At 43.7% G+C, this 21,180-nt stretch overlaps 2 protein-coding genes and 1 pseudogene across 2 annotated transcripts; all 3 read right to left on the bottom strand.

Moving 5' to 3' along the window:
• Nucleotides 1-5,846: 5,846 nt before the first annotated feature.
• Nucleotides 5,847-6,781, bottom strand: LOC146189017 (uncharacterized). The gene has a single exon (XM_084605161.1). The coding sequence runs from the start codon at nt 6,552-6,554 to the stop codon at nt 5,847-5,849; it is 708 nt and encodes a 235-aa protein (XP_084461287.1). The 5' UTR covers nt 6,555-6,781.
• On the bottom strand, nt 6,701-11,363 carry LOC146189016 (uncharacterized). Its single transcript, XM_084605160.1, has 4 exons — nt 11,156-11,363; nt 10,969-11,076; nt 6,939-7,046; nt 6,701-6,816 (listed from the first exon to the last, which is right to left on the bottom strand). Exons 1-4 carry the CDS (start codon nt 11,361-11,363, stop codon nt 6,701-6,703), a joined length of 540 nt encoding a protein of 179 aa, XP_084461286.1.
• Nucleotides 11,364-18,203: 6,840 nt separating this feature from the next.
• On the bottom strand, nt 18,204-19,867 carry LOC146189015 (uncharacterized; annotated as a pseudogene).
• Between the last annotated feature and the right edge of the window lie 1,313 nt (nt 19,868-21,180).

The raw sequence follows: 21,180 nt of genomic DNA, 5'->3' as shown, positions 1-21,180 counted from the left end.
TTAAAATGGAAGTCAGAAACCTATGTCATAAAGGAGAACGCACATCCTAAACTCGCCTCTGCTTTGTTAAATTAAGTTTCTTATGTCATGTTTATATCTTATGGCCATTTTCTTATTTTCAGGTTCTTGGAAAGCTCCTGGGAAATTCAACTATCCCAATTAAGAAAAGAAATCGGGGCAGCATGATGTCTGTGGTCGAAGTCGCGATGTTAAGCGCAGCTAAATGAAGTGTGCTAAACTCGCGACATGGTGGTGCGTGACTGCCGATAGCTGTCCTAGCGTTTCGGTATTTTTACCGGTGTTCTAAACGGGATTACGCGCGCGCAGCAAGGTAGCGGCCTGGCTTCTCGTCGATACCGCGCTCCCGCGTTAATTTGCTAAATCCCGCCAGATTAAAATGTATACGTACTCGAGGTTGCGAGAGCTGAGAGCATGACTTTTGCTGCTCTTGCTGACATATAAATGACTAAATTCACGTAACAAAACTGGGGCGACGGCTCGTCTGGATGAGTTCATTTGTTTACAATCGTCACAACAAGCGCATTGACGTGACACTGCTTCGTTCGAGTCTGGCAGGAGATTTAGGGCAAGAATAACGCAGATATGTTCAATTGAGAGAGGATCACAGGCGCATACAGCAGTGCAGCGCAGCGGTACGTACCAGTGTGAATTTCCCATGCGGGAAAAGGTTAGCGCTGTCTCCTCTCTCGTCATGTCGCCGCTGCCGCCAGTGTCACCTTGTTCCGAAGCCGCCGTTGGTTCGAACAAGTACTGCTCAATATCATATTCCCCTGAGCAGCGTGATCGTTGCATGTTCAGCAGCATACATCCACAGAAAAGCACGTGCGTGCATGTACAATCGCTTGGACCGCCGCTACCACTGAATGGCACGCCGTCCTTGACGTCACGGCGCGCTTGATCAATCACAGGCAAGAGCGCCACTTTCAAAACGCCCCACGGCGTTGGTGCACGTTTTTCTGATTAAAAAGTAGTTTGCGTTCACTTATGACTAAATTTAACGTCGTATTCGTGTTCAAGGGGCCGTAAACTGTATATCTGTATTCCGAACTCTTTCTTTTTAAAAAGTGATGCAGCTGCCCTTTAAGTGATCAATTATTCCGGGCCGTTTTGCGCTGCCGGCATTTTTCTGCTGTCATATGTCGAGACGCACTGTCCTGGTACCGATTCAATTCGCGACCTCAACTGCTCAGCAAGTGTTCACTTTTCATCGAGCGCATAATCCCGTCAATGTTTTGTTCCTTAGAACCAACTCTGCAAATGTGCTATATGCTGTCTGGGACACGTTGGGATGCATTTAGGCATTTTATTTCATTGTGTTCCTTTTTAACCAATTTTCACATATTTTTCAGTGACTGTCGAAATTGTTCAAAACATGGAGAAATTTGAGGCACCTACCACAGAAAACTGAGGGATCTACAACTGTGCCACGCCAAAACACAAATGAATATATCTTGACAGAATGAGGTTCCTCAGGGACCAAATGGAAGTGCGTCAGTAAGTAGCACTCTTGACTTCTACATTCATGCTTCACAGATTCGATTTTATGCGCTTTTGACCTTGAACAATACAAAACTGGACTTCCCTCCTCCTTTTAACTTTATCTCCTGCATTTCATCCCCCTTTCTCAATTTATGACTTGTGGCAAACTTTCGAATAAAAAAAGGGGGAATGGATGTTTTGTGCAAATTTTTGCAAGGTATGTTCATCTAATATAATTGTGTGCATTGTGAAGGGTAATTTCATTTTGTCGATATATAAATGGCAGGTTCACAGGCAGGTGGGGTTAATTGCCACGCTCTCAGTTAAGCTTTGGCTTTTGCAGTGCTGCTGTCATGCTCACTAAACAAATTAATATGTTCTCTATGTTATGAATGTTTACATATGTGATCAGTCCTGCAGAGGACACAGCAGTGTTGAGCCAGATATTCTACTTGAGGAAGAGGAAGAGCCATGACGGTCATGTTCCCCTACACCCTCCTTTGCAGATATTTTTGTGGGCCCCGACCACCTTGTGGCCCCTGACGACCCACAACAGAGTATGTCACAGTCGGCTTCACATGAAGGGAATGAGATGACATCTGCTTCAGCTTCCAGTGTGTCCCAAAAGCCAAAAAAGTGGCGAAATAAGCTCGATGCTGTGAATGCCCAGATTGATGCCATGAGAAATGCCCTCCTTGCCAACAAACCAATGGACAAAGTCGACAATATTTTAATGGCACTGAAGCCATATTTCAGTACTGTCCCAGACAGCATGATGCATCATCTTCAGATGGAGCTTTTAAATATCTTGGGGCTATATTGGGAGCGAGGACATACCGTGGCGCCACCTCTCGGCAGCGCCCGGGTGACATACTAAGTGGGATTGCCGCGGGGAGCTGCTACAGTGCGAGGCTTTTTCAGGGGGCTTGATAGCGCTATATTTAGTTATTTATTCATTGCATACTTCAGATTGGGCCTGTTTAGCTTACTTGAGGTAACAGGCTTCCTTATTTAGCAACAAATACCTCACCGAATCAGTAAGCTGTTGATACCCAACGAGCTTTAGCTACCGACGACGACGGCGTGTACCGACCAGCGCTGTTTGCGTCGTTATGGAGAGCACGGAAGCCGGCACATCACCAGTCAGAGGTAAGCGATCATTGATACTCTAAATTAAAGACACCTCTGTCACGACTGCTCAATCTAGTGACTGTGTAATTGTAGCGAAGCCGTTGTGTGCTGCTCGGAAGCGGCGTCGTTCGGCTGCTCCCTTCAGCTTGCTAGAGTAGTCAAAGTGAGTGCTAAGCATGACGCAGAGAAGTCCTTAAATGCAAATGTGCGCTTCAGGCAACGAATTTTTGCGTGCTGAATACGCTCATTCCTCGGGCTTCGTGGATGTTTACCCGACCATAGAGTAGACCTTTACCTGAGCAAACCAAAACATTCAATGTTCCAGCTCGTTTTTTTTTTAATGTTTGAAATACCATCAGTACTGCTGAAGCTCCTTAAAGCGACTCATTTGTGTACCGCACCACATTATTTTTGTCCGTTACTCTATAGAATCTCTTATTTTGTTTCAGTGAAACTTCCGTTGTCAAGTATTAACGAGTTTATTGAGAAGTTTGAGAACTCCAGGCTTTTAATAGAAGGGGAGGCCGTCTACGAGGCAAAGCACGTCGTGGTCTGCAGCGTGAAGATGTACAAAGACAATGAGGTCACATTTGTTGGCCTTGTCCTTCAGACCTCTGCTGTCAGTAAAGAACCTCACGAGCTGGAGATCGAAATGAAAGGAAGGACAGTGACTGCTGCATCTTGCACCTGCAAAGCAGGGTATGAGTCCCAGCACTGGTTCAATGAAAGTGATATGACTCAGTTTTTCTTCTGCATACTTATTTAACCATGATGAATATTTCAAAGCAAATACTGTAAAATATCCACTCTGTATCTGCTGCTGAAACAAAAGGGAACATCTTATAAGATGTTTAGGAAGAATTTTCAGATTTATCTGTATTTGCATGTCTTACTTCTGAAAATAAAAGTTGTTTACCTTCCTCTTTTTTTTTTTTGCAGCCAGCACAAGTGCAAACACATGGTAGCTCTCCTGCTGCACATTCATGATACAGAGACCTTTGACCTCGTGTCATCCACTGATTTACCTCAGCAATGGGGAAAAGACCAGAGGGCTACTGTGAAAGGCAAATATGCCCCGAGAAAGATAGTGGACCTGCCTTGCACCAAAAAGGTAAGGACAAGTCAGTTTTGTGGGGCGGTTAAGGCATCAAAATATTGTCTTAGCCTAGCCCTGGCAATTACTACTGCTATACTTGTACAAGAAATAAACTCCCCCCCCCCCCCCCTTTTTTTCACAGCTACACTTTTGTTTAGTGCAAGCTTCGGTTTTGTCTAAACATACAAGTTGTAGCAGCAAAACCAAGCGCATAGTTTGATCTGACTACTTCTTTTAATTAGGAATGCAAATACAGTTGTTTTCATAATCTTGATATGGATTAAAGTGTTTGTATGTAGTAAAGGACTATTTTGGGGGTGTGCTCAGGAAATGTATCTGATGGAACCTTTCTTGTTTTAGGCTAAAAAAGAAAACATCAAGGTGCCTGAAGGTGATATCCTGAAGAGGTTGCTCCAAGAATTTCCATACAACAGTGCTGCACTTCGCCACAGCGAGGGCAGTAAGTGGATATGTCCTGCTTCATGAGTTAGTGCTTTGACATGAAATGCCAGTTGAACTGTAACAATTAGAAGCTTATTTCTTGCCTCTAACAAGTTTAACAACTACACTCTCATTGTTTGTGTATGTTATTTGGACCTCTGATTCCCCACACAATAATGATTTTAGCCAAAACAAAACTTACACAGATTTTTTAAATATGCTAAGCTTTTTTATTCCTTTCATTTCAGGGAGTCAGAATGACCATGCAGCCACTGAAATCCACAGTGTCAGTTAACGGTGCTGACAGCATAGCAAGTACAGCACCACTGCTACCTGCACAGGATACGTCCTTCACTGTTCAGCTATGTGAGCGTCATGAAGGAATTGCTGCAAGCACAGCAAGCCAAGCAATCCCTGGCATAAAAAAGCCACCTAAACTCATGGAAGCTGCCAGGAAGGCTCTCACAGAAGGAGCAGTTTCAGTAGAGGATATTTACTGCTACCTCCAGCAAGCATACACAAACTCAGAAATTGACTTCATACATAATTTAACAAAAACCCAAGCAAATTGTCAAGATTGGCTGATCTACAGAAAAAGAATGGTAACAGCATCAATAGCATACTCTGTATACGCACAAGTCAGCACAATCAGGACACGGATGGGCCCACATAATGTGCGAGCTCTTCTAAAGGTCGTGCTCAAAGAAAACTCTGTGCAGACCACTGCTATGCTAAGGGGCACGCTGCTCGAAGAGACAGCAAAGAAGGCATATTCAAATGAAAGTCTGCACAGAAACTTGAAAGTTGAATAATGCGGACTTATAATTTTAAGCCAACACCCATGTATTGGTGCCAGCCCAGATGGGCTAGTGACATGTGACAGCTGCACTCCAAGAGTGCTTGAAGTCAAGTGCCCCATAAGCTTCGAAAAGTTCAAGGCAAAAGAAGTAGTAAATGATGGCTCAAGCTTCTGCTTAAAAAAAAACAAGCAGGTACTTCTGTCAGGTACAGGTCCAGATGGCATTGGCGAAGGTCTCAAGTGCTGATGTTTTCGTCTTTCAAGACAGCGAAAACTTCATGTTGTTGCCTGTAAGCTTCAACGAGTCGTTTTTTAATGATGTTGTAGACAGGGCCATCTACTTCTTCAAGTCCTATGTGCTACCCTGCCTTATAAATGAGTGAGATAACAGGTGCTCACTGCTGGCAATGAGCAATAAAGAGTCAGTGTTCTCTTTGTGCGTTAGAAACCACAGTTGAGATTGTGGATAAAATGCATGTGCACCTAATGTCCTGTTCTTCCCTGCATATACACTGATGTAGAGGAATGCCCTGAGAGTCTAAATGAACAAAACTTTGCATGTAATCGCACAAAGTAAAATCACGAACAATATGAAAACTAGAAAAAGATTACAAAAAAATGCTTCACTTCAGACATATAATACAACACTGTTTCATATACAGAGCAAGTAAAGAAAGTGAGGGATATAATTAAACCTCAAAATAAGATGCAAAAAAATATATAAACACAGTAGCAAACACAATGTCAAGCTTACTTCAGAAAATATTTGAAAAAAAGAAAAGTCCGTTACTGGGTTGAGGCAAACTAATCAGCCCTAGGAAACATCATTTATAGAAAGAACTGCTATAACACATTGCCCATAAACTTTGCCACACTTTTCTATGACACCAAAAACTTGTCACTGAATATTGGTTTAGAGAGGTTCACAATTCCAGCAATAACTTGTACAATATCATCAATGTAAGCGAAAAGCTCAGTGCCCAAATTCCCTGTCAAAATCTGAAAGGCATTCATACGCTGGATTGCACGCTCAACATGAACACGAGCAGCTGCTATGCTTTGATTTTTCTCAGCTTCATGTTTTTCAAGTTGCTTTCTCTTGCGCAGGAACGGAGGACGCACCAGTGTGATGTGATGCTCGAGGCAGAGTTTATCTATCAGAAACCCTTTATCCACCATGACACCAGCAATTGACAGCAGCAACCTTTCTAGTATCTTGCTTTCTTTTGTTATGTGGGAATCAGATGCCCGGTCACCATAAGCTTCACTTACATAACCAATGTGGTCTCCTGAAGTCTCACAGACTAAAATTTTAGCTGTGTACATGCCTTTGTACCAGCTGTACGTGAACAGCTGGGACTCCATATCTTTCGGTCTTTGAAGCGGTATCTCTGTGCAATCTAACACAGCCCTTACTCTCAAGTATTCCTTGAAGTACACAGTCAAATTATCCACGACAGCTTCCTTACTTGGCCAAAACACTGCATTTTTCATGATTGCAGCCAAGATTACCACACTAGTCTTGAAAATTTCTGATACTGTGGTGCGATGAATGCCAAAAAACACACCAAGCAATGCAAATGACATGTTGTGATGCAGCTTTATCAGGGTTAATAGTACTGCATCCTCATTTCATAAGCAAAAGCTATTTGAATGCATTAAAATGCGGCTGTCAGTGTAAAGATCACACATATTGTAGAAGAGTTCAAAGCAAGGAAGCCCAGTCAAGACGTTCAAATCTTTTCTCCTTGTATGTTCGATGTGCTCAGTGGTTGTTTCCGTGTGGGATCAAGCGCGTTCACCTGGACACCAATCTCCTTTCCTATGGCCCGAAGGTCGGTAGGCATATCTGAAGCACATAATACAAATTTATTTTTGAAATCAACAAATCAACAATAGAAAAAAAATAAATGATGCATCTCAGAATGATGCCTTTATCGTCATCAGGACTGGTACTGATATCTGCATCACCTCCTGACTCGGACATACTATTTTCAGTGCCAGGTTCGCATGCTGGCAACGTGTCGGGCTTCTCTTTCAGGAAAATTTCACCCAGTGGCTTGTCCTCTGAAAATACAAATGTCTGTATCAGATATAAGTTCGTTTTACAAATGACACTACAGCCTGTCAGAACTATAAAAGAAAGTAATACAGCTGTCAGCCACAACTTTGCATCAAAGTAAATTACATTTTCTATCTTTGCTTTGTTTAATCTGCAATATCAACCTTAATTACTTTCTAAAGAGGTTCTTGACTTGCAAAACAAAAAAAAGCTCGCAGTTGATACTAGGTGGTCCATAATGCAGAGCAGAGATATCATTAATCATACTCTGAAGAGCAGTTTACCTGGTCTTTGCATTTCATTAACCTTAAGACATGACACTCTTGAATAGCTCATTTGTGCATACATTCAAAAATTTGTTCTAACAACCAAGTATGATCAACCAAGATAGACAGGTCACGGCAGAGAGTTCTGAAAAAATGTGATTCACTGGAAAAGGTAATGGCAACCCACTCCAGAATTTCCTGCCAAGAAAACCCTATGGCCAGTCACAATACCATTAATGATATGGCGCCGGAAGATGAGCCCCCCAGGTTGGAAGGCGTCCCAAATATTACTGGGGATGAACAAAGGGTGATTCCTAGTAGCTCCGGGAAGGATGAAGCAGTTGGGCTAAAGCCAAAAGGACGCTCAGATGTGGATGTGTCGGGAAGCGACCGGAAAGTCCGATGTTGCAAGGAGATATATCACATAGCAACCTGGAATGTAAGATCTATGACGCAAGGTAAACTGGATGTCGTCAAGCGAGAAATGGACAGATTGAACATTGATATCTTGGGTATCAGAGAGCTTAAGTGGACCGGAATGGGAGAATTTAACTCCGGCGACCATTATCTCTTTTATTGTGGGCACGAATCCAAGAGAAGGAATGGAGTCGCTCTCATAGTAAACAGAAGAATGGGCAAAGCAGTGCTAGGGTACAACCCCAAAAACGACCGAATGATTTCACTTCGGATCCAAGGTCACCCTTTCAACATAACTGTTATCCAAGTCTATGCACCGACCACTACTGCTGAAGAAGCTGACGTTGAGAGATTTTATGCGCACCTACAATGCCTTTTAGACCGCACCCCATCATCAGACGTCGTTTTTCTCATAAGAGACTGGAATGCTAAGGTCGGGAGTGAAGAAATATCCGGAATTATAGGCAAGTTCGGTCTTGGCGAGCCAAATGAAGTTGGGCAGAGGCTAGTAGAGTTTTGTCAAGAAAACAACCAGACCATAGCGAATATTTATTTTCAACAGCACAAGAGGCGCCTGTACACATGGGCTTCACCGGACGGTCTGTACAGGAATCAGATCGATTATATTCTTTGCCGGCAGAGATGGAGAAGCGCTATACAAGCAGTAAAAACAAGGCCTGGGGCCGATTGTGGCACCGATCAACAGCTTCTTGTTGCCAAAATTAAGCTTCGATTGAGGAAAATGCAGAAAACTAGAAGGCCTTTCAGGTATGATCTGGATCAAATTCCATTAGAATATGCTGTGGAAGTGAGGAATCGATTTCAAGAATTAGATCTAGAAGGCAGAGAGCCCGAAGAGATGTGGACTGATGTTCGTGATATAATACAAGAAGTTGCTACTAAGGTAGTTCCAAAGCAAAAGAAATGCAAGAAAGCAAACTGGTTATCTGAAGAGGCTTTGTAAATAGCTGAGGAAAGGAGGATGGCAAAAGTTATGGGGGAAAGAGAAAGATACAAGGTTCTCAATGCGGATTTTCAGAAAATAGCAAGGAGAGATAAGAATGCCTTCCTGAACATACAGTGCCAAGCAGTTGAGGACAACGGCCAATTAAGGAACACAAGAGCTCTGTATAAGACAATCAAAGATATCAAAGGAAGCTTCTGTGCTAAGCTGGGCATGATACAGGACAAACGAGGCAAGGACCTCACTGAAGCCTCAGAGATAAAGAAGAGGTGGCAGGAATACACAGAACTGCACAAGAAGGACCCGAATGTGCAAACCCAACATGAGACGGTTGTGATTACTGATCTCGAGCCGGGCATCCTGAAGAGTGAAGTTGAATGGGCCTTAGCCAGCCTTGCTAAGAACAAAGCTAGCGGAATTGATGGCATTTCAGCTGAGTTGCTTCAAACCCTCAACCATGACGCTGTTAACATTCTGCACACATTATGTCAGAAGATTTGGACAACCCTGCAGTGGCCACAGGATAGGAGGAGGTCTGTTTACATCCCCATTCCAAAGAAAGGCAGTGCCAAAGATTGTTCCAACTACCGCACGATCGCGCTTATTTCGCATGCTAGCAAGGTGATGTTGAAAATCCTCAAAGGAAGGCTGCAGCAGTATGTGGATCGGGAGCTTTCGGACGTGCAAGCTGGGTTTCGCAAGGGCAGAGGAACTAGAAACCAAGTTGCCAACCTTCGCTGGATCATGAAAAAAGCAAGAGAGTTTCAGAAACCCATCTACTTCTGCTTTATTGATTATGCGAAAGCGTTTGACTGCGTAGATCACAGCAGATTGTGGCAAGCTCGCCAAGAGATGGGAGTTCCAATTCACCTCATCTGTCTCCTCAGGAACCTGTATGAAGGGCAACAGGCCACAGTCAGAACTGGGCATGGTCTTACTGATTGGTTTCCGATTAAGAAAGGAGTGAGGCAAGGCTGCATACTGTCGCCCTGCCTATTTAACCTATATGCAGAGTGCATCATGAGGAAGGCCGGTCTGGACGAGTCTTCAGCTGGAGTGAAGATTGCTGGAAAACGTATCAACAACCTTAGATATGCGGATGATACCACTTTAATGGCAGAAAGTGAAGCGGAACTCAAGAGACTTCTGATGCGCGTACAAGAAGAGAGTGAGAAGTTTGGGCTTAAACTGAACATTAAAAAGACAAAGATCATGGTGTCTTGTCCTATCAGGTCCTGGAGCATCAATGGACAGGAAGTGGAAGCTGTGACAGATTTTCTGTTCTTGGGCTCCAAGATTACCTCGGAAGGAGACTGCAGCCATGAAATTAGGAGACGCCTGCTTCTGGGAAAGAGAGCAATGGCTAGCTTTGACCACCTAGTAAAGAGCAGAGACATTAGTCTGCCAACCAGATCCGTATAACTCGTGCTATGGTCTTTGCAGTTGTGATGTATGGATGCGAGAGTTGGACTGTGAAAAAGGCTGACCGCCGAAGAATTGACGCGTTTGAATTGTGGTGCTGGCGAAGACTCTTGAGAGTTCCTTGGACTGCCAGAAGATCAAATGAGTCAATATTGTCGACCATAAACCCTGACTGCTCATTGGAGGGTCAAATTCTAAAGGTAAAGCTCAGCTACTTTGGTCATCTGATGAGAAGAGAGGAGTCGCTGGAGAAAGATTTGATGTTGGGAAAGGTTGAGGGTCGCCGGAGAAGGGTAGGCAGCGAACGCGATGGTTAGATGGCATCCTCAAGGCACTGCAGATAAAGTTATGTGATGTTAGGAAGATAGTGAGAGACCGGAAAGCGTGGCGTTACATGGTCCATAGGGTCACGAAGAGTCGGACACGACTGAACGACGACGATGATCACTTATTTAAAGAATGCACACTGAGGTTAGCCAAGCCATTATAAACTGCACTTATGCACCCTTGTCACGCTTTTTTTTAATGGGGACAAATACAAAGCATCGCCCGCATACATGCACACACACGCGCATGCACGCACATATGCATACATACACTAATAAAGCACCGTAGGAGCACTAAAGAACATATTTGGCGGAAGACACGCGATCGACATGCATTCATTGCAATTCCGGAGTAGTCGCAGCGCAACGCACATCTATTCAGCAATAAAATGGACGCAGCAAGAGGAAACATAACTAATTCATACAACATGCAATACTAACTACTCCCCGATTTAATAATATTCTACTCGTGGAGCCCTATGTGCGAAATTGAGACCAGCGGAATCGACGTTACAATGCACGAACACATTCAGCTTACCTCCGTCCTGTCCCCGGTTTCGGCAGCGCCGAGCAGACGGCTGGCGATCCAAGGGTCGAAGCGGTAGGTTCTGGGACGGCACTGCTCCGTGAACAAGCCAGCGTTTCTTCCATCCTGTCAACAGTCACCCTTCGTTAGATCTACAAGTGACGGGAGGTAAACAAATGCCGCTGCTCCTTCAGCCGCTACTCACCGAACACTTTAGCGCCAACTCCACAGAGAAAATCTTCCTCTCGGAAGTGTTTGCTGCAGACACGCGAATGAGCACTCGCCTTTTTGCCCATTCGCAGCTTGACCAGCCAAGCTTCTCGCAGCTTCTTGTCCTTCGGATAAAAATGAAAGCTCACGCCCGGTTCTGCCGCGTACGTCCGGCATTGAGGCACCGAGCAGTAACAGACCATGCCAACGGCTCCAGAAAACTGCTGCAGCTCTAAAGACAACGCACAATAGGCATATCCAATCGCGGGAATCTATTAAAGGCAAAAATAGAGCGAATAGCGCTACTTTTACCTTTTGAAATGAATGAATTCAAACGATCGTCTGATCCAGCAGTAGTAAGCGGGGTCACGTGATCCCACTTTCTCTTCAAAATCGACGCTAGCGCCATTCGCTCCAGTGGTGGCGCTCGCGCCCAATAGCGACGGGCTGTACCCATCCCATCTGGTTATTGCCCCACAGTAAATTTGAATAAATGCTGTATGTGTGGTATGTTTGTATCTAACAAAATCACTCAAGAAGCATATTGCGGCTATAAAGATTTATTCCACTATATATGTAGTCACGTGACACAGAAGCGCGAACTTTTCCCGTCTGCTATCAGGTTTCAACTTTCAAGCATCGTCGTCCGCTATGGAACACAGGCGAAAAATTGTGATATTCAGGACATTGCTTGTCCTAAAGCAATTGCAAGCCAGAATGCGCACGCACTGATTTCGGCCTGTGTGGCAAAGTCGCTCAGAAGAGAGCGAGTACTTCACAGCGGTAAGTCAGGATCTGCTGCAGATAAGGCAACAAGGTTCATTGCCGCTTGAAACTTTTCAGATGCAAGTCATGAAGAATGGGAATCGTACGCTATTCCACAAATATTACAGAATGTCGCAGGATACTTTCGATATGCTGCAAAATAAGGTAGCCGACCGGCTAAGAAAGCAGTGGCTTTGCAGGGACCCGATCTCATCGGGGGAACGACTTGTGTTGGCATTGCGGTGAGTAGTATCAATCGTGATCATATCTGTCACGTTTGGTGCCATTTATATGCAATGCTGTTTGGCGGTGGCATTTGAGTTGAGCAAGTTTCCTAGCGTGTGTAAATGCTTTGGCGCAACAATTTCTCCCCTAATTTAAGTGAACATATGCGAGAATTGACTTCATATTCACAGGTACCTCTCGTCCGGAATGACGATACCGAATGTTGCCATGGCATTCCGGATTGGCATAGAAACCGCAAGAGAGGCGATACACCTAACTTGCCAAGTACTATGGGACATGCTCACACCACTGTACATGAAGGTAAACAAACATATGGTGCAATTGATACATTATATATAACATAGGGCACAGAAAAATGTTAGGTTGTGCACCCGTACGTGTGAGCCCCTGTACTCATAATACAGGACCCCACGCGCTATCGCAGCAAAACCTGCCTTTTCAGACACTGAGCATTTCTTTAACTAGACTCAATCATATGCATATTAAGCTACACTGTGCCATAAATATTTTCAATTGTTTGTCTACACTAAACAGGCTCGTTATGTTATATATGGTAGATATTATTCCAGCATCATTTAACAAGGACAAATATGTGACATAATTTTATGCTAAGCCCTTTTTGCATAATGTCATATAGCTACTATATTGCAGTGTTCAAAACAACAGAAGGCAAAGCAATGCAACAGGACTTATATGATAAACATATTAGCATTCATAATGCACTTTTGCAGCAATACAGAATGTCTTTCTTATTACAGCCTCCAACAGAGCATGACTGGAGAGAAATCGCTGCAGGATTTTGGCATCAGTGGCAGTTTCCCAACTGCTTAGGTGCAGTTGACAGGAAACATGTACAAATTAAGCGGCCCAAAAATTCTGGAAGCCTGTACTTCACAAGGTATGGCAGCGTTGGCTGTACTTAATTTAGTACAATACTTAAGAAACTTGCATCTTTGTGGCCGTATCATCATGTGCAATATGCTACACTCACTTAATGGCAGTTCTATATGCTTTTATTGCAGAAAACCTATTCCACGTGTTAACAGCCATTGTGGACAGTAAATACCAGTTCTGGCTGGTAGACATTTGTGCCCCTGGACGCCTCAGCGACGGAGGAATATTTAAGGATCCGCCGATTGGCAAGAGGCTAGAAAAGGGAAAGCTAAACTTGCCAAGGGCAGCCCAACTGCCAGGCTCTGACACAACTGCGTCTCATATGTTTGTTGGGGATGAGGCATTTCAGCTCCCCCTCCACTTTACGCTTTCACTGCCAGGGAGCTGGACAAAGAAATGAAGTAGTTTTTAACTAACGCCTGAGTACGCATGGCAGCAAGGTACGCACTGCACAGTACAAATGTCATCACTTTGGTGCTGCTCAAGCTTGTTATGCCAGAGATTACTCTTAAATGACAGCAGAAAGAACACAAATGTAAAGAGAGATGTACCTGCAAGTGTGATTTTGTCACGATCACAATCTTTTTGCATCAACTGACTGCAGTCTCTTTTGTAATGATAGAAGTGAGATGTCTATTCTCTTGTTTTCACAGTGCTGTTTCTGGCAATGAGAAAGTTCTACTGTAATGCAGAATGAGTATGCTTGTCTTGTTTAAGCGGTGCTCTAAAAAAAATTTTGGCTTTGTGTTTTGCAGGAGGTGTGCTGAGAATACGTTCGGCATTCTCGCTTCCCGGTGGAAGATATACGACCGAACAATCCACCTCAAGCCGGCAAATGTGAACAAGGTTGTGAAAGCAACGTGTGTATTGCACAATTTCTCATCCACAGAGTCTGAAGCAAGGTTGAGTTACCGTCCTGTTGGCCATGTAGACTTGATGGCAATGTGTCAGAGGGGGCATGGAGAAGTGATGTGCAGGGCAATGCAGCTATATTTGAGCTGCAAGGAGCAAGGACCCGCAAAAGCTCGCAAGTTGCCGCTAATGTGCGGAGGAGTTTTATTATTTTTTTTCTACTGAGGGCCAGGTACCTTGGCAATGGAGCCAGCCTGGAGTACAGAGGCCAGCGCTGCACCATCTGCCATGAGTGCTGAAGAGGCCTTTCATTGCAGATGCTAAGTATGCCGCAGCTATGATGCAAGTTGTAATCTTTTCATTCAGTTCATCTACGCTGAGGTGATCTGAATAAATGTTGCAAGGTTAGCTTTTGATTGAAATAATCGCCAGTTAGCTAGGTGAAGCTTCCACCATCGTGGTTTGCTAGGTGTGATGGCTGGTGAACGTGTTAAGCTGGTTTTGACAGGGAAATGATCACTCCCCTGTGGGTAAAATACGGCCCCTACTATCGGTTTGTTTACTTCCCCAAAAAGTGGAATGTGCATTAAAATCTCCAACTACCAGATGAGGCTCTGGTAGCTGTTTAAAAAGTGATTCCAGGTCATGAAGTCTGACATTAGAATGGGGTTAAAGGTATACAGAACATAATGTTATTGTTTTGTAGTGCAGGATAGTGACCACAACAGCCTTATAATTAGTTTTGAGGTCAATTTGATGAGTTGCAAGTGAATTCTGAATGATAATAGCAACACCTCTTGATAACCTATTTGCTTGCTGTCGATCACAGCGAAATACTTTATACTTTTTTAGAATGTTTGTGTGTTTAGGCCCTAGGCTTGTCTCCTGTAAACATAGAGCAACCGGGGCAAGTGAATTTAAAAGATCGGTTACATCACTGTAGTTTCTAATGAGTCCATGGCAGCTCCAATGGACCAGAAATGCCATGTTTAATGATTTGTGAAGATGGAGCTAAAACTTAGGCTTCCAAATTATCCGGTCCTGTTATTTTATTTTGCCCTCTTTTTTTTCGTTCAAGAGAGTGCCGCCGCTGGAGCGGGGGCAAGTGAGGAGTAGTATCCATCGCCTGCTCGGAGGCGCTGGAGGTTCGCAGACGAGCTGCGGGAGAAGAGATTTCAGGCTTCTCCTTCCGCGAAGAAGCCTTTTGGGTAGCCGGTTGAGGGGCCGGCGGGCCCTGTTTCTCAGCTGACAGGGTAGCTTTTGCTGTCCCTGTTTGAGGCGGAGGTGCTCCAGCTTGCGGCATAGCCTGAGCAGGAACCAGATCTAAGTGTGGCGTGTCGCCCCCCCAAGCCACCTTGGAGTAGCTTGCTTTCGCTGTAAAAACTAACGGGTTTTTATCTTTGATTCATTGACATGCTTCTTTGAAGCTGATGTTTTCGGTTGTTTTCACTGTTATAATTTTGTTTTCTTTTTTCCATGACTGGCATGACCTGGAGTATGCGGGGTGGTCCCTCTCGGTTTGCACAATGAGGCGAAGCAGCACTGTCATTGGATACATACTTCCTTATTCTTTCCTTGATTTTAGTAGCTGCTGGCTTTTTTCATGTCTATAACTTTGTACTATTCTTTCTGACAGCTATTGATAAAATATGTATGAAAAGAATGCTGTGCTCCTTGCACATCTGCCTGTGACATCTGAATACATGAACAGTGTGAATTGTTCCTGCAGGCTTCACTAATTCCTATACTCCATCTCAAAGCCGTTTGCAGCACTGCCAAAGGCAGGGCGACTTGGTCCAATCCTGGCACCTCTGACATCTGCTCGCTATAACAGGTATGTGTGCTCCTACTGTTACTGTTTACCCCACCAATCAGGGGGGGGGGGAGGAGGCATGTATGAGAAAGAACATACAAAAATGAAACTGTGCAACGAAATTTGGTGCAAAGACATCATTCTATGAATTTAACATAGCAGAGGATTGCTTGAAGACTTTTTTTTTTCTTTGTCTTTCCCTCTTGTCCTATATCACTTAAAGGATCAGTCTACTCTACGTTTGGTTGTTCTGCTGTTCCCTGCAAGGCAATGGACCTTTTTCATTCTGGGAGAGTGCCCCTAGCTGTGGCCACCAAATCAAACCTGGTGGTCCAGGCGATTTGCGTGGCTCAGTCAGTTTGGTGTTCTGTGGGTGGGTGAACGGATGCTGATTTCATGCTCTTCCGAATGTTCAGACTATAGTGTTTCATTATGCCTTTGCCTTAAGTACTGCGAACATTTTCTTTCTGTGTAGTTGACAATGTTTTTGCAGCCAGATTTCACGCAAGCAAGCAGTGGACCAGCAATCTGACTTTTGTGCCGCCGATCAGTGACAGTGCGATTGACGTGCACTTAGGAAGATCAAACCGGCAACTGCGGAAACGATGGGCATTTAAAGAGCCAGATACATTTGCAATTATCAGCACACGCTCGAGTGCAAACTGGTGATACTGCGAAGCATCTGTCTGCGCTCGATAAAGCCTGGGCACTACAGACAGGCCACATCAGTATGCGATGAGGGGCATGCAAAAGCAGCGCAAGCATGTGACTGCATTGCTGGGTTAGTACATTCTTTTGACTATTGAGAGGTTCGCTCATATATATTGCCCTGCCTTTCGCTTAGTCTTGAATCCCTCTGTTGAAACGGCAATATAACCAGTGGTGTAATGTATACGGTTGCTTGTTCTCGTAGCGCATTGCGAGGTTATTTTTTATTCCTTTTCTAAGTCAAATAATTTAAGAATTGGTAAGGCCTGTTTCACACAATTATTTAACGTTGGATTTTTAAGCGCTTGGCGCCAGAGGCCGGTAACCTGCATGTGTTACTTTGGTTTCAGTATGATTGTCTTGACCGCTCTGTTAATAAGCAGTGTATATTTTTTACTGCGCAACTGCTGGGTTCTAAACGTGCACGAAGTATAATAATGGATACCAGAAGTGCGTGAAAAGAAGCCGTTCGCATGTATTCAAAAAGGATGTTTTTTTAACTGTTTTCAATGCACTCTTTTGCAGACTGAGGCAGGAGTGTCAGCACATCGCTGCCCTCTTTTTTGCTGTTGGCAGCATTCGTGCACTGACATGCCATGCCAATGGATGGCACCAACACAAGGCAAGGCTATTCTACATTTTACTCAACATTTTAACTATATTGCCTACCTACTTTTACAGGGAGAAATAAAATTCGGGCATGGTAGCTGGTATGCGTGAAATGTTGCTTTGTTGTCACACGACAGAAAAAAGGACAGATACCAAATACTGCATCAATCATTGTTTTTGTTTCATCTGATGCAGCAATCTTTCATTAGTTTCTTTTATGCTGCTTGCCCATCATTTTGTGCTGCTATTTAAAGTGCGACTTATGGGCATTCAGCATATGAATATTGTTGTATTCAAAGGACATCTTCAGTCCAGTTTTGCATTTGGAGTTTGCTTCAAACAGCTGTATTTTATTTGTTTAACTCATTGGTCATGTGGCTTGAGCCTTGTGTGCGGAGTTGTGTGTTGTGTTGTGAAAGACGATAATAAGAGGCAAAAATAGATTTATTGATTAAGTGGACTGCCTTATGGGCAAATTAATGCAAAGCAGTTCAAATACACACTGTGGTAGTGTTCTCTAGAAGTAGCGATTTTTCTCACTTGCAGGTCAAAACCTTCTGACAAAGCCTCTGGTTGACATAACCTTCAAAAAACATGTAGTCAACAAAATAGTGCCAGCAAAGTGCAAGCGACGACTGCCATCAGATTAGTCATCGGCCATCCATTCAAACAGTGCAGGCTTCGCAAAAACAACTGCCGAAGATGCACCACACTTAGTATGGACCAGATATTCCACAAGCAAACCAGCACTAGTCAGCAACGTCAGTGTGATTTAGGACACAGAAGACGCATTCAGAGAAATGTTTGGCCAAAATAAAGAGCCACTTTGAGCAGCTCGTCCCACTAACAACAGTTCAGCGAGAAGACCTTTGTCTGCAAACACTTCGCCAAAGCGAAAATGCATTGTGGGCCGCTGAAAGAAATGGTCGGCTAACAGCATCAAATTTCAAGAGAATCCTTTGCTGCAGAAAACCTGAAGGACTTGTAAAGGATATTCCATATCCAAAAAGACGCACTCCGACCCAAGAATGTATGAACTTCAGAATGAGGAAGTAGCTGTACTTAGGTACACTCAAATAATGCAGCTGTATGACAAAGAGATCTCCGTGAGAAACACAGGTCTCCATATTCATGAAGAATATTCTTTTATTGCAGCATCCTCAGTCTTGTGATGTATGGAGGCATTGCTGGACTTCTGGAGGTGAACTGTCCGTCATGAAAAGCTGGTCAAAAAGTGCTCGATGCATGCAGCAACCAAGCATTCTGTGCTAAGTTATTAATGGAGAAGTGTGCCTAAAGCATTCACACACATGCTTTTACACGATACAGGGGCAACTTGGCGTCACTCGCAAATCATGGTGTGACATTGTGCTGTGGACTGGCCACCTTGAACTGCAGCACTCTGTATCAGTTCAGAGGATTTATTTCGACAGTCAAGTGTGGGGAAAAATTCTGCACACACTTCTTTATTTTTACACAGATGCAGTTATACCAGGGCTTATTACACACCGCATAATGCGCCTTGGATTTTTGTACACAACTGGTGTTGGCTATGTACCATTTCACAAGTTCAAGGAAGGATTTTATATTGTTGATGAACAGGACGAGCCACTCAAGGTCAAACTTAGGAAGTTAAAATAAATATGTCTGCTTCCTTCCTTCAGTGGCAAAAACAAGGAAAAGTGAAAGTATAGGTAGTCGATAAAATTCAACACAAACATGCCATTTGCAACAGACATGACTTTCATATTCTATTTAAAAGAATATGAACATGAACACAAATATTAGGTGGCCAGCAAAATGAAGAGTTAAGCTGATATGTCTTTGCGAAGAGCCTATAGTGTACTGGTGATCTACTCGTTGTCTGACTGTTCTCCATCCCTTTTGGTATTCAGCAATGCCCCACGGAAGTTTGATAGCCGAGCACATATAGCAAAAATTTGGTCTGCTATATCAAACATATTAATGGGGAATGGTTTGTCAAGTATGTGATACACTTTTATTCTTCGTATAACTCTCTCAATGTGCACTCTTGCACTTGCCACTTGTTTTGTCTCTGGAACATTTTTGGCACTCATCTGGTGCTTCCCAGGGATACGAAATAGAGGCATATAAAGGTCAACATTAGGCGGAAGCAAGTCAGTAACTTTGAACCTTTTGTAAACCATTACCCCATCACCTGGCTCTAATAGATCTAGAACTCCACACTCCTTGACAATAGACCTGTCACTAGTTCCTCCTCCAAATAGGGGTGACACAAAGCTGACGTAACAGTCTGGTGCGGCCCCTATTAAACACTTCATAGTGTTTGCAAACTTGTAGTTAGAAAAGCTTTCTTTGTGCATTTAGACTTGAGGGCTTCTGGATGTGCACTTTTGTATACAGAATATACAGTGTATTCAGACACTGCCTAAAATGGGGTGGCATATGTTGCTGCACTTCAGCAAGTGTTGGAAACAAGATTATAGGAGCGAGATCTTCGTGCAGCACAAGTATCTATTCTGTGAAAATGCAACTAAATTTGGTAGGCATGAAAACAGCAAGGTTTCGTGAAATTTCTTTTGTTGCCATGCCTGTTCGCAGACGTACTGGAACCATAAACATCTGTTCTTCCAGAGAATGCAAATTTTGATTTTCACTTATGGCAAACTTTGGGTTTCTTTCTACTACCAAATCAAGAATGTGCTTAAAACAAGTACAGATGACAGCTCGGTATAATACAGCAAGCCCTGTGGCATTTTCATGTCCTCAAGGCACAAAATCCTGAAAAAAAAAATTATGATTTAATGTTCCATGCTTTCACTGAGCCACTGCACCCATGGTTCCACTTAACCACCAGGTTCAATAGATAGGCGATTCGAAAGATGCTAACCTCACTGTTATTGTCTGACAAAGATCCATTATATCCTGATCTTGAGGTGTTTCTGTACATCCACTACCCCTCCAAGGCACGCTCACCCCACATTTGTGTTGCTGTGTCATAATCGGCAGTGTCGGAATCTGTTCAGTCCCGCCAGTGTCGCTGCAACCCAGCTCTGTAGGAATGCCACAATCTTGACTGCAGTTTTCTTCCCATGGCGAGGATTTATTTTCAGATGGCAGAAACGTGCCTGAAGTTCCCTGCAATAATATGAGCCCATGGTTAAGTGTCTGTTTAACATGCAGAGTGAACTTACCGCAAGTTGGTGGTGGGTGCAGGCGGTAGAATGAGGAATTCTAGTCTGCAGCTGGGCTCAAGTAGGCTTTATAAGCTCCTCGCTTTCTTCATTTCTGCGAAGACTGCCTCTCTGGTTTAAAGTGCAGTGGCAACCAGGACGCAGCAAAACTAAGACTTCATCTACTTCAGACCGTCTCTGCCAGCAGCACAGAGGCATCACAAGTACACAGCTGGGTGCCGCCATCTTGAAAGTAATCATCTAGCCGATCCAGTCAATGTTATTGCTTAGCTTCATATTTATTGTTGTGTTGTTTGAGATGTGTTTCATTCTAAAGTAAAAATATATTAATGTTCTTATAAAATAAAATCGCATTATGAAATAAATTTTGCTGCGTTAAGGTTTGCCATTATTACTTGTAAAGTGGGAAACTGCCAAATTCAGCATGCCGTTTCGGTAGTGTAAACCAGGTGGTGTAAACTGACACTTTATTTTTGTGCTTGCAGTGCCAGTAGTCCTCGCCGACTTCTCACAGCTTCAGTGTGCCTTTTACAATGATTACCCACACTTATCTCCGCTATGAGATGAGAACAAAAAGTATGCCATCGTCAGCACTGACGACATAAGGGATTTTCAACCTCAAGATGAGACCTTTCATCCCAGGCCTACTATTACATAAAATTGACTGTGGCAGATGGCAATTGTGACTTCCACTGCTCTCGCGTTCTAGTAATCTTGGGTGGTAAGTAGTATTATAGATTTATTTTCCTTGCATGAGAGCATGGATCTCATATATATCATTGCAGGCGGACGCAAACTCCAGATCAGATGTGTACTGTTTGCATCACGTGTAATCTCTGTCATATGAACACTTCCGATTGAACTCAATTTGCACCGAGGTTTTCCCAAGAATTGAACAATCCAGTGCTACACGACCGTTTTGGATCACCATTGAGAACTCTGCTTCGTGTGTCGGGT

This window comes from Amblyomma maculatum, chromosome 5 (genome assembly GCF_055883805.1).
Source record: "Amblyomma maculatum isolate TAMU_Amacu chromosome 5, ASM5588380v1, whole genome shotgun sequence".
Taxonomy (NCBI): Eukaryota; Metazoa; Arthropoda; class Arachnida; order Ixodida; family Ixodidae; genus Amblyomma; species Amblyomma maculatum.
The sequence above is the reverse complement of the archived record's forward strand: the minus strand, read 5'-3'. Positions and strand labels throughout refer to the sequence as shown.